The sequence below is a fragment of the Anser cygnoides genome, chromosome 3 (assembly GCF_040182565.1).
Source record: "Anser cygnoides isolate HZ-2024a breed goose chromosome 3, Taihu_goose_T2T_genome, whole genome shotgun sequence".
Taxonomy (NCBI): Eukaryota; Metazoa; Chordata; class Aves; order Anseriformes; family Anatidae; genus Anser; species Anser cygnoides.
The window spans coordinates 36,006,851-36,023,339 of record NC_089875.1 but is presented as its reverse complement, the minus strand read 5'-3'; the positions used below and the strand labels follow the sequence as shown (position 1 = coordinate 36,023,339).

Genomic DNA, 16,489 nt, shown 5'->3' with positions numbered 1-16,489 from the left:
GAGGCTTCTTCAAGTTGCAACAATAAAAATAATCTGGGATAATAGTTACTTTTGAGGGGAAAAAATATGATTTTAGATACAGGATAACTGTATGAATAAAACTTGAAATTAGCAGTCTTTCTGATGAATCGAACCATGTTTGGAAGCATTAATGAATATATTTTCACAGTTACTACTCCTTTGTGACATTAAAAAAATTTCATATCTTATTAAGTCCTTGCATATATTTTATGTTATGTGATGCTGAGTTGTTGAACACTGATAACAGTGAACACTGAGTTGATGAACACTGAACACAGCTAAACATTGGGGGGAAAAAAAAAATCCTTCAAGGCATTAAGGATTTCAAAGCCAGGAAGGAAATTCTCTTGCTCTGGACTTGAGACTGATACTTTTCATGTAATGGACTGAAGGGGCGGGGAAGCCTGGAATTCTAACTATGAGGATGGAAAACATTTAGTCACTCTTGGAATGATATGAATGTTTTTACAGGAAGCTTAAGTAAACACACATGCTGCTGCTTAGTATGCTGCAGTTAACTTTTTTGGACAGCAGACAAAATTTAAACAAGTATATACACTCCAGTGAAAGGCTGTTGAGCAGCACACCCTTCAGGACCAGTTTTTAGCCAGTTATCAGGTAAAAACATTCAGTAACAAGTTAGACTGATGTTCACTTGCAATTTTTTTCTTAATTTTTGTAGTAAATATTTGAATGCACTGATGCTATATTTCTGTAAATCAGTTGATGCTGGTTTTCCAGGATTAGAATGTCTTAATCCTTCTAGAGACAGCTTGTGTTATAAAATACTACAGAAGAGGGAGCTATTTCACTTTCCCCAAATACAAGCATGCTCTTTATTATTGGTGTTAGAGGTCTTTCTTCACGTATAGAACGTGATTTTGACTCATTTTTTCCTTCCTTCCTCCCTCCCTCCCCCAGAATATGCTTTCATTTCATACTCACTGTAAGATGCTGAGCTGACTACTCTTCATGTATAGCTAACACTTTCTCCAAGTGTTGCAGGGCTGGTCACTGCCAAATCTGAACGCACTGCTATTTTATGTGAGTCGTCTCTCTGGGATTAAAAGTCATTGTAAATTAAATGCATGTACCTCAGAGTTATGTTCCAAGTTTGTGGCTGAGCACAATAAGACCTTTATGCAAAGTTTCTTGTTGTTATCCTTCTTAATATCTTAAATATTAATATTAATATCTTAAAAATCTTCATAGTTAATTATTGTTAGAACTACTAGAAGTATTAGTGGGCAGAATTTATTTATGGAATTAATTTTTTTTTCCCACTTATACCCAAAGAATTTTGTGATTTTATTTTATTTTTTGTGATCAATAATGCTGGTCCAAAAAGGGGGGGAAATACTTTGTAGAGCTCACAAGTAAAAATAAAGCTTCTCTGTGCTATACCCTGAAAATGTGTTTCCATGTTCTAGCCTTTTTAACAGTACACACAAGAAGTTAATCTATTTTATCTGACTGCCTTTAGCTATACTATAAACCAGTTCACATTAACAAGATGGGAATATGAAAGATGAGGTTGTGGAGTTCTAGCATGGAGTGGTGAAGCGTACAATCCCACTTCTCATGCTACAATTATGGCATTTAATTTTTTGTGTTTGGGGTATTCAAAGGAGACCTTTTCAAAAGATAATTTTCAAGCTCTATAATAATGTATCTATAGAGCTTATAATTTTGTGTTTTGATGGAGCATGTTTCTATGATGCAGATTTAAATGTCTTTGTTAACGTGAAGTTAGCAGAAGATGCTGGTTTTGTATAGATAAATCTACATATAAAAATGTAACCAGGAAAAAGAAAAGATACATATATGCATAAAATGCTTGCGGTTTCAGGGTCTAAAGTATCCTCCCTTTGCCAGATTTTATTTGATATATATTTATTGACTGCTATCAAACCACACTCTGTGTTGTAGTTTATTATATAAACAACATAATATTTACATATAGTCATATGTAAGTAATACTTTCATATGTTTGGGACTCTTTACACCAAACTTTGGTAGCTTTCAAGCATATGTGTGCTTAGAGCAATACTGAGTCGAGCTGCACAGGGAGCACAGATGAAGATGATTAAGAGAAGAAATCAGACCCCCCTGTGTCTGTTTAATTAGGATAACCATTGTGCTTGAATCAAACAAAGTAATTGAATGAACGTGTTTGATTTATACTTTTGTCATACTTCTATGACAAGGAAAAATAGTTTTATCATAATAGTAGCTTTTTTCCCTTCTCTTTTGAGAGGACAACAGTTGCAAGTGGAATTAAAATGACGGATTCAGTAGTGTCAAACACCTGTCCTTACACGTCTAGTTTCTTGGGGTTAAGATACACAGCAGTCCAGATTTCTAATGGTCAATTAGAAGCAGCAGTAAAAGTTCTGTATTTGCTTTTAAATTCATTCATATTTAATAATGTAAATTTAGCAATTGAATTGGCAAATTTGAAAATTTAACAACATGCAGAAGAAAAAAAAAATGAAACACAACAGTTACTTCCTTACTTTAAACCAATTTTATAAAAACCAGGAGTAGATATTTCCCTGACACGGTATTACTGAAAGTGTGAAACAAAGCCTGTTTTGATTTTAAATGCTACATTCCAAATTAAACGAAACAAAAAGCTTGTTCTAAGTATTCTTTGTGTCATAATAATAATAATAATAATAATAGGCTAAATAAGCTGTTTTTAAGGTATTAACATAAGAGGACAAAAAAATGACACCGATTAAAGGTGGTTGCTGCTGTCAGCAAATAACATTTCAGAGAGAATTGTTTTGTTTTAACTGCTTGGAAGAAATCTTGGTTCTTGAATAGAGAGCTACTCCTTAAGTCATTGTGTAAATTTCAGAGAGATGATACTAGACAGGCATGTATTTTTATTGAGTTAGGAAGGTAATCAGTACTTAGTAAAAGCAATATAAGAACAATCAGAAATTGAATTGTTAATCTGTGGATTGTACTTCCCTGATTACAGTCCGTCAAGGATATTGCTGCTTTCACTGGAGATGTCCTGAATTTGTGAGAAATTGAAATTCTTAGAATTATGCAGGTTGGAAGGACCGTTAGGGATTATCTACCTCCTGCTCAAAGCAGGTCCATTTATAGCAGGTTGTTCTGGGCCTTGTTCCAAGGAATTCTGGAGAATTTTCAAGGATGAAGATCCCACAAACTCAGTGTGCTAGACTTTGACCACCCACATGGTTTTAGAAGAGGATCAAACAAACTTGTTTCAAGTTGTAATTTCTCATGTTCAGACTTAAGTATTTGTTGCCTCTCATCATACCCTTGACCGCCCCCAAGATAAGCTTGGTCTATTAGGAAGTTACAAGACAGCGGAAGAATCCCCTCTTTGTCCTCCTCCTCCTCCATGCCGAACAAGCCAGTCTCTCATCCTGTCCTCTTATGCCACCTGCTCCAGCCTCTGACCAGCTTGGTGGCCCTGTGCTGGACTCACTCTGATATGTCAGCCTCTCTTGTGCTCCAGAGAAGGATTACTTCCCTGAATCTGCTCGCCAAGCTCTTGCTGCTACAGGTCCCTCTTGTCCTTCATACAAACCAAAACTGAACAGTTGGTGCTCTCTTGTAATACACATGGCTGTAATACAGCTAAGTGGAATCCTTCTTTTGCTGACATGAATTCAATGTCCTAAGTTCAAATTTTATACAATTTAAGGGTATGATAGGAAAATTTATATAATTTTCAATAATTTTCAATATCAGCTGTAGAGGTTGTTGGGTTTTGTTGTTTTTGTTTTGTGTTGTTTTTGTTTTAATTCTCCTAAAAACTAACTAAAGAATTTTGTAAATAGAATCTCCAAAATTAGAGGGAAAATTGAAATCTTTAATGAATTGTTCATTTTTGCCATTCAGATAAAAAATAGAAGTCAAGAAGATTGCAGTAAATGGTCTTGGATTTTTGTTGTTGTTTTTTTCCAGGACTTCAACAATCAACAGTGTATTTTAGTTTTTTTCTTTCTTTTCTGATAATTTTAAGTGCTCAAACTGTGTGTATAATAAAATTCTAATCTTTAGAAACTTTTTTCCCCCCCCAGTGTCATTGAAACATGGATACATCAGTTTCTCTCAATTTCTGAATACTTCACCAGAGCATTATCCTAGTATACCAGTACTCATCCAAGTAGAACGACATATACGTATGACAGTGGCTGTTGCCACTGTCAGAGCCACAGTTCTAGACTAGATGCACCATGCCATGCTCTTCTGTATATATATACATATATATATATAATTTCACTTTTTCAACAGAAGAAACTGCTCTTTGAGACAAAAGCTGTGTCACATCACTCATGAGAGAAGTGGATGGTTTCAAAAATTAGAAAATAGCAGAAAATAGAGGTTTGAGGTCTGTTTTTGCTTCTCTTGCAAAATATCCTGGATAGAAAAATGTCAATGAAAGTGGTCTTATTTCACCTTGACAACATCCCTTTTTTTCTGATGGCCAGGTTTTGTGACAGTATTGGTAATGTAGGAACTGATAAAGCCAGTTCCAGACATTGCATGGATGTCACTGTCATATAAGCACTTTGCTTTCAACGCCTTCAGGGGTTTGATCACGTACTGTAGAGTTTTTCCAGTGGGGCAGACTGATAGACAACCAGCAGCTGAAATATCCACTGTGGATTTCAAAACTTTTGAAGTGACTTTTAAATAAAATGGCAGATATTAAACTCTTATTTTATCCTTGTTTATGCTCTGTTTGGTGCCTCAGATAGGTCTGGATTTCAAATAATGATTTAAATCTGCCTTCAGCCTGAGAGCAGCATCACTTCTCATCTTGAAATGAGGAGGAAGAGAATGTGCAGTGGTATCACATAGCAAACTTAACTAGGGTATGATTAAATGTTAACAGATTGTGTGACAATACAATTGTCTTGTTTATTTACTCCTCTCAAACCTAATGTTAAGTAAATTTTCTTTGGGACGGGACATGCAGACAGCGATTTTGTTTTTCCTCCTTGATTTACAATTTTATGATTTCAGTTATTAGCTGAAGAGTATTTACAACAAAGTGAAAAGTGTAAAAAAAAAAAAAAAAAAAAAAATTGTTCAAAATATTTATCAAGCTCATAGCAAGCAAATTAATAATCCCATGCACTGAAATTCAGCATTGAAAGTTTCATGCTCAGAGATAGTATATATGGCAACAAGATGTTCTAATAGAAATCTGCATTTCTATTCAATCTGATACTTCACATCAGCAAAATCTGTTCCATTAAAAAAAAAAAAAATCCAGACTCTCTTCAATGTCCTTCTCTTTATTTTCTTCTTCACTCTTTCTACAATATAGCTTTATTGTTGTAAAAACACACAGACAGAAACAGCACACATTTTTCCCACCATTGTCTGTTCATTTGTGCACGGGATCTTTTTTTCTGCAGTTTCTACTGAGAGCAGCAGTGAAAGCCTAAATCGGATCATGTGGCCATACATGCTTTTTCAAGCCTAACTACTGCTTGCCTATTCAAATAGCCAGCAGCCTGGCAGCAGCAGAGCTGGCTTTATTTGTTGAGTCTTGTCTAGCGAAGTGAAAAGGTTTGATAGTTTTTTTTCTGACTGCATTTTTGCACATGTGGGGGTAGGGAATGAAATTATTTCTTTTGTCCTCTACTTGCAGCTCATTGAGAAGCAGGCATGCATATAAAATTACTGTATCTCAGGGCTTACCTTTAGGGACAGAAGAGGGGAAAAACAGATTTGTAAACTTGCCTGGAAGATCTCAGGATGCTGAAAGCAGAAACAAAAGTGAGAGGTAACAGCAAAACAAACTCCAACAAATCCAAGACTAAGAAAAATCTTTTAAATTAATAGCAACAGTTTAATTTTGTCCATGCTAAGAAATACTATATTGCTACTTGTAGAAAAATTTCAAAATTGTTGTGTCAGTATCTAAGACATAAGGGCATCAAAACACTAAACAGAATTTCAAAAAGTTACCACACGTGGGGGGGGGGGAACCTTCACTCAAATGCTAAACCTACTGTTTGCTTCACTTTTCCAGCTTACGTCCACAAACTTTGTTTTGGATAGCATTAGTGCTCCATATGATTGGTAGTGTTTTTAACTACCATTGATTATAAGCAGTGCTGTGGCATTTTTGTCATTTGAAGTATAGGGTTTGGGCTGTCTGTCCATTAACCAGCATAGATTCAGGGAATCTGTTCTGGTCTTTTGCTTGTTTAGGATATTTTAGTTAAAGAAAACAGTGAGGTAGGAAAGGAGATTTTCAAAGTAGACACCAGGTGCTAAGAATTAGTTTATTTGCAAAAGTAGTTTATATATTCTGCTCTAAACAGACTGGATTAATTGATGGAGTTTCTGCAATATATCATGCTATTGCTGTATATTGGTACATTCTTCATTCCTAAACTAATGGTTTGTTGAAGTTGCAAATATTAGATATTAGGCATGAATGTGCTTTAGATTATTGAATGAGCTTGAAAACAAATACAAAGAGTTCACTGAGATTAAAAGAAGTTTAGTTTGGGAATTCACTTACTCTAAAATAAAATGCTCATTATGATTTCTCTTCCATACAATGCATGCAAAGAGCCATACAATGAAAAAAAATCTGCAAAAAAAAAAAAAAAGTAATTTGGAGGATCTAAGGGTACATAGATGCCATTATGCAAATTTCCAGCCTGTATTGAAACAGAGCTGTTGGTGTTTATACATGTGATATGTGACATATATATTTAATGTGTATAGTTACTTCTACAAAAATTGCCCAAGGAACAGAATTTGAATGGTATTTCAAAACTTTCAGAAAAGTGAGGAATCTGAACTATGATCTCTGAGAGAGAAGACTGAAGTCTTCCAACTTCCCCCTAGTGCCTATCGTGCAGTTTTTTCTTCCAAACTCTGTACTTAGCTGACCTAATTTAAAAAGGATTAAAAATGTTCAGCCACTGCATAAACTGTTGTGAAGGGAAGAGAAGGGATGGGGGAAGCTATGAAAGCAGAAAATTGTATAAGACAATGAAAACAGAAAGGCACGTTCTTGTAATGGGGTAATTTTCACTTCACTGGAAAGCACAGGTGCAAAAGCTGCCTGCTGGATGCTGAACCAATAAGCAGAGAAATTTGTATTTTGGTTGTGTATACGTCTAGCAACTTCATAAATGTTGAGTATTGTTTTACTCTCAATCTGAGAGTAAGGACTATCACCCTCTAAGGATGGCAAAATTTGCCTTTCAATGTATTTGATTTGGGGATGGCAAGTGGTAAGATATGGCAACCTTCAGTCCATGAAAATCTATATAAAACAGTATTTTCTTGTCCTGATGATTTGTATACTTCTCCGTATTTTCACAATTGATCAATTCATCTATTTGAATTTATTTAAAACTTAATTGCTTTAAAGTCTTTTTCTCTTGAGATGGAGAAACAAGAGAAACCCAAACAATTGAAACAGTGAAATTGAAAGCTCACATTTGTTTATTTAAAAGTTGTGCAATTTGTGTTTCCTAATGCTTAGTATAATATTAATAATGTTCATAACTAAATTCTTTGCTTCTTTAACACATGAGTTCTATAAAAAGCACAAGATAGAAAAATTAGTCTCACACAGCAAGAAGGAATTTCAGAAATCAGATTTTTCATTCCTTCTGTATCCTGTTTTCTAATGGTAGTATTGAGTTTGCTTGCTATTTTCATATATTTGGGTTTTGTTTTATTATAGTAACATTGTATAATAAAATGCATGAATATTTCTGGCTACTGTATATAACAAAAACAATTTCATACGCCAACGTGTTTAAATGGTGTACAATATAAAGCATTAGACTGTATATAAATATCTAATAATTGACAATAGTATCCCCAATTTAAAAAAATGCAATTTGGTACTGCAAATTATGCTGTAAGAAGTAATGTTTTCAATGAATAGTCGTGGTTTATGGCTTCAAGATACCTTTCACACACTGCATATCTTTCATTCCCATTTGGTATTCAAAGTCTCTTGTGCTTTAAATTTAAGTAGAAGTGATCTTATTCACATAAGGAAAGATATGAGCTATTGAGTCACATGCTTTGATTTGCAGCTTGGTAGTATCAATCAACTGAGCACTGTAGAAAGCTCCAGTTACTTAGTTCCTAAGAATTTCCACAGAGTTTTGATGAAATACTTCTGGCAAAAGAATGGGCAGAATAGGTATTTTGCATTCAGTTTTAAACTGCATATGCAAGAATGCTGATTTCATAGTGAACAGAAACATCATGTTGGTTTTCTCCTGTTTCCTATTTTATGCAGATTTATAGTTTGTAATGCATATATCGCTTCAAAACAAAGCCTGTTTCTTGAATTTTTTAAGTACCAAGAATATTCATGATTCAGAAGCAAAATTAGTTAAAAATGATTGTCTTTCTGTTGCACCGTCTGCTTTTTTATGACTAATTAATATGCTGAAGTGATCTCAAATTTGTTTTATTTTTCTTACATTTAGAACCAACGTACATCACAATAGGTCCACCCACCTGTGAGATTTTGGTGAACTGCACTTTGACTGAAAAAGACTGTATCTATAGTTTCAAACTGGATCAAAATGGTTGCCGCATTTGTCAGTGCAAAACTAGTGAGTATGCAAAAATACAATGGCTTATACATTTTATATCCAGCTGTATGTGAAAATGTTAATATTCTGGTGGTTTTTTTTCATTCATAATTTTAGAGTGTTGTAGTAGTAATATACATGTGCTTTCTAGTTGTTCATCTTGCAAAGATAGGTTGCTGATTTCTGACACTACTTGTTTGCTTGCTAGGAATGTGCTTGGAGGAAAAATGCAAATGTCTGAAATCAGGCAAAAATAACAGCTAAATTTAAAAAAAAAAAGTAATGATTTGGGACTTAACATTCATGACACTGTCCCTTTGAGAAGTCTTATTAGACTTCCATGTTTCATTTTCCTCTGTGTATATAAAGAGTTCAAGAGCATCTAGGTATCATAGAACCATAGAATTATTAAGGTTGGAAAAGGCCTCCAAGATCATCTGGTCCAACCGTCCCCCTACCACCAATATCACCCACTAAACCATGTCCCTAAGTACCACATCCAACCTTTCCTTAAACACCCCCAGGGACAGTGACACCACCACCTCCGTGGACAACCCGTTCCAATGCCTGACTGCTCTTTCTGAGAAGAAATGTCTCCTCATTTCCAACCTGAACCTCCCCAAGCGCAACTTGAGACCGTTCCTTCTTGTCCTATTGCTAGTTACCTGTGAGAAGAGGCTGACCTCCAGCTCCCCACAACTTCCTTTCAGGTAGTTGTAGAGAGCAATAAGGTCTCCCCTGAGCCTCCCCTTCTCCAGACCAAACAACCCCAGTTCCCTCATAGGACTTGTGTTTGAGGCCCTTCACCAGCTTTGTAGTCCTTTTCTGGACTCCAGGCTCCGGGGCCTCGATGTCCTTCTTGTACAGAGGGGCCCAAAACTGAACACAGTACTCGAGGTGCGGCCTCACCAGAGCTGAGTGCAGGGGGACGATCACCTCCCCATTCCTGCTGGCTACACTATTCCTGATACAAGCCAGGATGCCTTTGGCCTTCTTGACCACCTGGGCACACTGCTGGCTCATGTTCAGGCGAGCATTGACCAATACCCCAAGATCCTTTCCCTCTGCACAGATTTCCAGCCACTCTGCCCCAAGCCTGTGCACTTCAAAAACTCCTTATTGCTAAACAGCCTTTTTTTAACTTATTGTTTTAACTTATATTATTAAGCCTATTGGTTTTGAGGATCAAAAGTATTTGAAAATGATACTTTTAGGGGGTGTTTGTATATATACAAACATATACATATATAATTTTATTTCTGTAACTTATATAAGTACACTTGAGTTAAGATTTATGCAAATTTTAATTCAACATCTATTTTTTCCCCAATGAAAATCATTGGAGATTGTGAGAACTTTGCATGTATCAAAGATGCATCTTCATAGTAAAGAAGCAAAAAATTATTTTCTTGATATGTTTCTTTAGGAATTCAATGTTTATACAGGAACTATAAAACAAGGACAGGTTTGTTCTTGAGATTGCCAAACAAAGAACTGGAGGACATCTCAGCTGGAGGACGTATTGCTGTGCTCACCAGCCCAGCCTAGGTGTTGGTTCAAATTTCCTGTGTAATTTTATTGTAGCTCTGTAGCTTCCTTGTAACCTCTGAGGATTTCACTGCTCAAGTGTTACTCCATTTCTCCTCTTTTTATTTCAGTCCTTTTGTTCTCAGTCACTTTCTAAACCTGTATGACCATTCTAGGAATCCACAGAAGAAACAATCAAAGTATCACTGTTAGTTGATCTGAGCTAGTGAGTTTTAAGATTGGCTTGGTGTTTTGCTTAAGGAGCAATAGAAGGTTTTGTCCTGGCACTTTTAACTTGTTTCTGGGAAGATGTGCATTTTTTTTCCATTTCAGTAAGGTAAAGGACAGGACATCTCAATAACAAATAAACAGATGGTAACTAATAAAGTAATCGAAGATATTATTTCTATATTACCCTAATGATGAGTTGTATTCATGGTAGGGGTGACTTTTCATAGATTTCCACAGGAACTACTTCCTACCTTTTGAAATATGGATAGGAGTTTCCCCTATTTATAAAACATGCAGTGCTGTTTATGCCATTAGTTTCAGATTTATTAGTTATGTCTTATTTTATTAAGTAAATTAACAAAAGTTATTGAGAATAATGATTTTGATAAATGTGTTTTTAGCTTTTGACCTAAAGAAGTGAATAAGTTTTAAACAAATCAGAACAGAAAACATAAAAAAGCTGAATGTACATCCTACAATTAAGAAAAAGGGTATGCAAATCCCTCATCAGCAGATGTGGAAAGGAAGACTGATAAAGAGATTGGTGAATGAATTGCCTGTTTTTAAGAGACCTCAGTCCAGCCCAGCTGAGAGTTGGATTTTTACAGGACAACTTTTTCTTCACTTCATTTCTCCTTGGTTTTCATTGTTAACAAGTTACGATCTTAAAAATGAATAAAACAGCTTTTAGATCAGGTGGATTTGTGATATTAGAAGCCTTTGGAAAATAGCTGTCACATCCTTTTTACTCTGATTTCTCCACTATGCCGTTTAGCCAGCTTCTTGCTAGCGTGTTGCATCTTGACTACATGGAATAGCAGTTACACTGCACCTTGCACATCCTCTCTAGAGAAGGATAAAGAATTTTGTCTAAGGATCAATGGGATCAATGAGCAATCTCAGGCACAGGAACTAAAAGTGCTCATACAACACAAAAATGGTGCCTTGAATGAAATCGTAAGTTGATACATCAAAAATACCAGAGGTTAAGAGAAAAGAAAAAATATCTTCTGCAAGGGCAGATGAGGCACATACTTTATTGCATCCAGGCTATCACATAAATGCCTTACTTAAAAAATTAGAATTTAGTCAGAATTTAGAAAGTTCCACTTTTACCATGGTAATTTGATTTTCTTTTATATTTTTTTTTATTGCTGATATATTAACTGGTGTCAGGGGGAACATTTCCTAACAGGAGTTTGACGCAAACAAGAAGATGGACATACTCAGTAAATGTCAACATGTAAGCCTGTGCGTGCAGTCCTGCCTTCCAGTTTGTTGCACAGGAGGCCTGTCACTCCAAAGGATTGCTTCTTTTGTCCTAGATTACTAGATCGCACATGTACACTGACCACATCCCAGGACATCTCTGTTCTTGCTTGAAGTGTTTCTGATTAAATACTGCCTAAGAACCTATTCAAGGGAATTTTTCTTGTGCTGGATTTGCTTGCAATTATTTTCATTTTGCAATAGCAAACTGTCAGGAGCAAACTTAATAGTATCATTTGTCTGTCATCCTTTTTCTCAGATAAAGAACTTGAATTGAAGATTGCTTAAAAATCTCCCAAGTCATTCAGAGAAGGGAAACCTTTATTTTCTAAAGAAATGAAGAAAAATAACAGCTTGGAAATCTTCATCACTTGGGGGATATCAGTCAAAATGACAGGAATAGAATTTTTCTGTCAAGTAATGTTTCTCGCTTGTGAGGCTCTGGACAAATGTGAGTGAGGAGTGAGACGAAAACAGGTCAAATATGCTGAAAACGTACTGCTGTAGTTCTCTGTACTTTCAAGTCCAAACTAGTTTAGTTGCATCTTGGCTCTCTAAAAATGTAAGAATTGTGTAGAATTCATGTAGATGCATGTGGACTTACGTTTAAATTAAATTGGGAATGTCAGTATCTTAACACTGCACCCATATCTTCCTTGCTGGTCTGAGCTGTTCAACTGAGTCAGATTTAAAGTGTCTGAGTAAAGAAGGTACCTCTCATTACCATTTGAAGTCACCTTCTCCTAGTTCTACTAATCTCCTTCCAATTAAGTTTCTGTTCTTGCCAATTTTTCTTTAGTTATGTCCTCTGCAATATACATACTTCAAGCTATTTCAGTCAAAATAAAACCAAAACGACAAAGAAGGAAAGGAAGAACATGCAGCAAATCTATAAATTGTTCCTCACTGTTACCTTCATTTATGTTCCTAGAGCCAGAAATCAGGCAGTTTTCAAATAAACAGCAGGTTTATTTGAAATAATTATGTAAGTATGATATCACAAAACTTTTTTGGTGCTTTATTGCAATTTAGATGCAAGTTTATCTAGCTTGACTCAAGTGGAATACAGAATGAGAGAAGGAAGAAAGAAGAAAATAACGTTTCTAGAACACAGTGATTTTAATACAAGTTTACTTTGTAATATATCCTTCTTTCTTGTTTTTGCAGTGAATGTAAAAACATGCTGTGAAAGCATGCAATGAAAACATTCAAGGTAAAATACAAAAAGCAGAGGCAGACCACCGTTGTTAGAGAAGGGAGGGGGAACAAAAACGACCACTGAGCCAAGAGTGAGCACAGATTAATAAGGGGAAAAACTTGTAGTGAGTAGAGATGGAGCCAAAAATGATTGGGGAAAGGAATGATAACACTAAGCGGGAATATACAGAAGCACTACATATAGATAAAAGGGGAAAAAAAAATAGTCCCGCTAATAGGAAAAACTGCTGCAGAACACCATCACTGAAACCAAAACAGTACTCCAACAATAGGAAAAAAAAAAAAAAAAGGAAAAAAAAAAAAAGAAAGATGATATGAGAATAAGAAATAAGTAGAGAAAAAAAAAAGTAAGCAAGCAAAAAAAAATCATTACTTGTAGGGTGCAGCAGTTGCCATTGTGTTTGGAGTGTCTAGGCCCGTGCTTTCATAGAGAGGACTGGAGTGGATTACAAAGTCTTTGGAAGGAGGCATACATTAGGAGAATGAAACAAAGCCAGTAATCAGATGTTTTTGAGGCATGACTCCTGTTGCTCCAAAGAGTACTAACCACCACATTGAATAATACCTGATAATTGCAGTAACTTAAGATTTAAAATCTGAAAATTGCTGCTGAACAGTATCATTTGTCACTAAGAACCTGCAGTGATTGTTCTGCTCTACTCTGCGCTGGTCCGGCCTCACCTTGAGTACTGTGTGTAGTTCTGGGCACCACAGTACCAAAAGGACATTAAACTGTTGGAGAGTGTCCAGAGGAGGGCGATGGAGATGGTGAAGGGCCTAGAGGGGAAGACGTATGAGGAGCGGCTGAGGGCACTGGGCCTGTTCAGCCTGGAGAAGAGGAGGCTGAGGGGGGACCTCATTGCAGTCTCAACTTCCTCACAAGGGGGACTGGAGAGGCAGGTGACCTATTCACTGTAAACACCAGTGACAGGACCCGCGGGAATGGTGTTAAGCTGAGGCAGGGGAGGTTTAGGCTGGACATCAGGAAGAGGTTCTTCACCAAGAAGGGGGTCGCACACTGGAACAGGCTCCCCAGTGAAGCAGTCACTGCACCAAGCCTGTCTGAATTTAAGAAGCGATTGGACTGTGCACTTAGTCACATGGTCTAAACTTTTGGGCAGACCTGTGTGGTGCCAGGAGTTGGACTTGATGATCCTTATAGGTCCCTTCCAACTCGGGATATTCTATGATTCTATGATTTTCCAGTAATTCCACCTTTGAGATGTCACTGCTACAAATCCATTTTCATGAAGTCATGTTGTGTGTGAATCCTAGTGTTGTTTAGAGCAGGTATCCAAGTGGGTAATTTGCCTCAGCGGACTCATGAGGTTATTTTTTTCTAGCATCACGGTGCCCAGTCCCTTCATTTTTATCCAGCTATTGTGAATCATGAGTTAATTCTAAAGAAAGGAGGGAGGGTTAGTGTGGATCTGTGGAGGCAATATATTCAGAGAATTCCAGTTACTGATAAGTAACCTAGTTTTCTCCTTCATAAATTTGCCTCCCCAGATCCCCACCCCTGAAGATTAACCAGCAGTAGCAATCCACACCGAGAGGACGGCTGAGGAGTGCTTAATTATAAAGGTACTGTGAAACAGTTCTCCTGGTATGATCTAGCCTCAGCGTCAAGAAAATAATGATGGTAAAGGTATGTAGATAGCTTTCTGTAGCCATGCTACAAATTAAAAAAATAAATAAATAAATAAAAATAAAAAGGACACTGGCCTAAAACAAGTTGAATTACTGACATAATTCCTGTCAAATACCTATTAATACTTTCCAGCAGTTATTTTCTCTTCTCTGTGAACCAGAGGATTAAAAACTAAAAGTATTTCAACAGGCTATGCATCTCTGGAATGCATTTTCAAAAGTTTTAGACTAAGGTGATTTTCAGTCTTCGGAGTAAAATTTTCAGTGTCCATATGTGAAATAGTAAATTGGAGAAAAATAAATATCTTAGTTTTAGAGCTTAGATTTTTTTATGTGCCACTTATATGTTAGAAGAAAGAAATTGAGAAGTCTGTTTTGAAATAAGAATTAGCTGGAATTACAGCAAACCTGTTAGAAGTTCAAATGAAAGACCATTTTTAGACCCAAACATGCAATTCACAGAATTGAATTTTGTCTACGTTACAGTTTGATTTTTGAGAAGTTTTTTATAACATTCCAAATATTCTTAGGCTCATGCAAGGTGGGGATATGAATACTGTGAACTCAGGAATACATCATGCATCTGATGGTTTGAAATTAGGCCAAAGAATTGTGATTCATTTTGAGATATGCTGCCTTTGAGGTCTCATATCTGAGAAGGAAAGATTGCTGTGTATCTGAAATATCTGGGTTCTGAGTGAATCCTCACAAATACAAAGACTGATAACATTACATATCCTGGTACAGAATTTTTGTTATCTTGTTTGCAGAGTGATAGCCGTATGTGACAACAGTATATCAACCTCTCTTACGCTTTGATTTTCATACCTACCTGTCTTTCCTTTGGCAGCATGTGATTAGGTCTTACAGTGTTGGACAAACATTTTAGACGAGTTGTTTTTAGTATTGAGAATAAGATACTTAGAAGAAAAGAGTTTTAAAACACCAGTTCTTTTCCATGCAGTATACTGTGAAGAGTCTCATCATATCTTGGTAATCACCTGTTTTTAAGACAAGATTTTCTTCTTCTGACAGTCTTGTCCCATCCCACAGATCACAATCAGATTCTCCTTAAGCAGCATCATGATCTTCTGAAGCTAATATTTGTTTTATTACAGCCTGTGTGTATGAAACTGTGTTTGGGAGTGGGTGAAGAAAGGGGGAAGGAACTACTATATTAAAAGGAGTTTATTGGCAGTAGTGACTGGACCTAGAAACATCGGTGCTAGTATTTCCGTTTCTTCATTAATAATCCTCAGATCTTTTTAGAAGACTGGTTCATCTTCAGCTATTCTTTCCCTTCCTAGTTTTTTCCAACAGCATCTTAAATTGTTCCAAATGAATCTAGTAATTTGAAATTCCCATATCCATGTCAGCATATAATACGTTTAACTATCTACAAATATTACATTATCTGCAAATGAGAGTATTTGTTAGAACTGCAGTGTTTGGAAGGGTCAAAGTCTATAAGCAATACCTTTTGACAATATATAGTGAGGTCTAGTGAAAACTGACTAGAAACATAGAACTGTTGGTAATTGACTTTGCTGCTGTTTTTGCAATCACTGTACATGGAAAAGAAAATTGCATGGACTTTTATGGGCTGGATTCACTAATATAAGCATTCAGTGCATGTGTGTCCTCAAGTGCATATTCATTCTTCGCAGGAGGCTATTTTGATATAGTTTGATGAGGATACCTTTTGTATTATTGTGCTAGCCTTTTGCTGTAATTGATTCAGTTGACATTTTTCCAGAATTTTTGAATTGTTGTTTCATATTTTATGTTTTATATTTCAGCTAAAGCCTGTCCTCACATTATATATATATATGTATGTATATTTATGTTAAAAGTACAGTTATTATAGTTATATGTAGTTGTATATTAGTTATATTACAGTCATATTTAGTTTGAGATGTTCAGGAACACATTCATCTCTCTCTAAAGTCACATCATGTCAGCATCCTTCTGAGATCAACCAATCTCCC

The 16,489-nt window shown here is 36.0% G+C and overlaps 1 protein-coding gene across 3 annotated transcripts in view; it reads left to right on the top strand.

Moving 5' to 3' along the window:
• Positions 1 to 16,489, top strand: part of CRIM1 (cysteine rich transmembrane BMP regulator 1) — a 181,386-nt gene that overhangs the window by 136,422 nt on the left and 28,475 nt on the right. For all 3 annotated transcript variants that reach the window (XM_066993908.1, XM_048047756.2, XM_048047755.2), the window contains one exon: positions 8,499 to 8,627. In XM_066993908.1, coding sequence (XP_066850009.1) covers positions 8,499 to 8,627 — 129 coding nt within the window. The remainder of the gene's footprint in view (positions 1 to 8,498; positions 8,628 to 16,489) is intronic.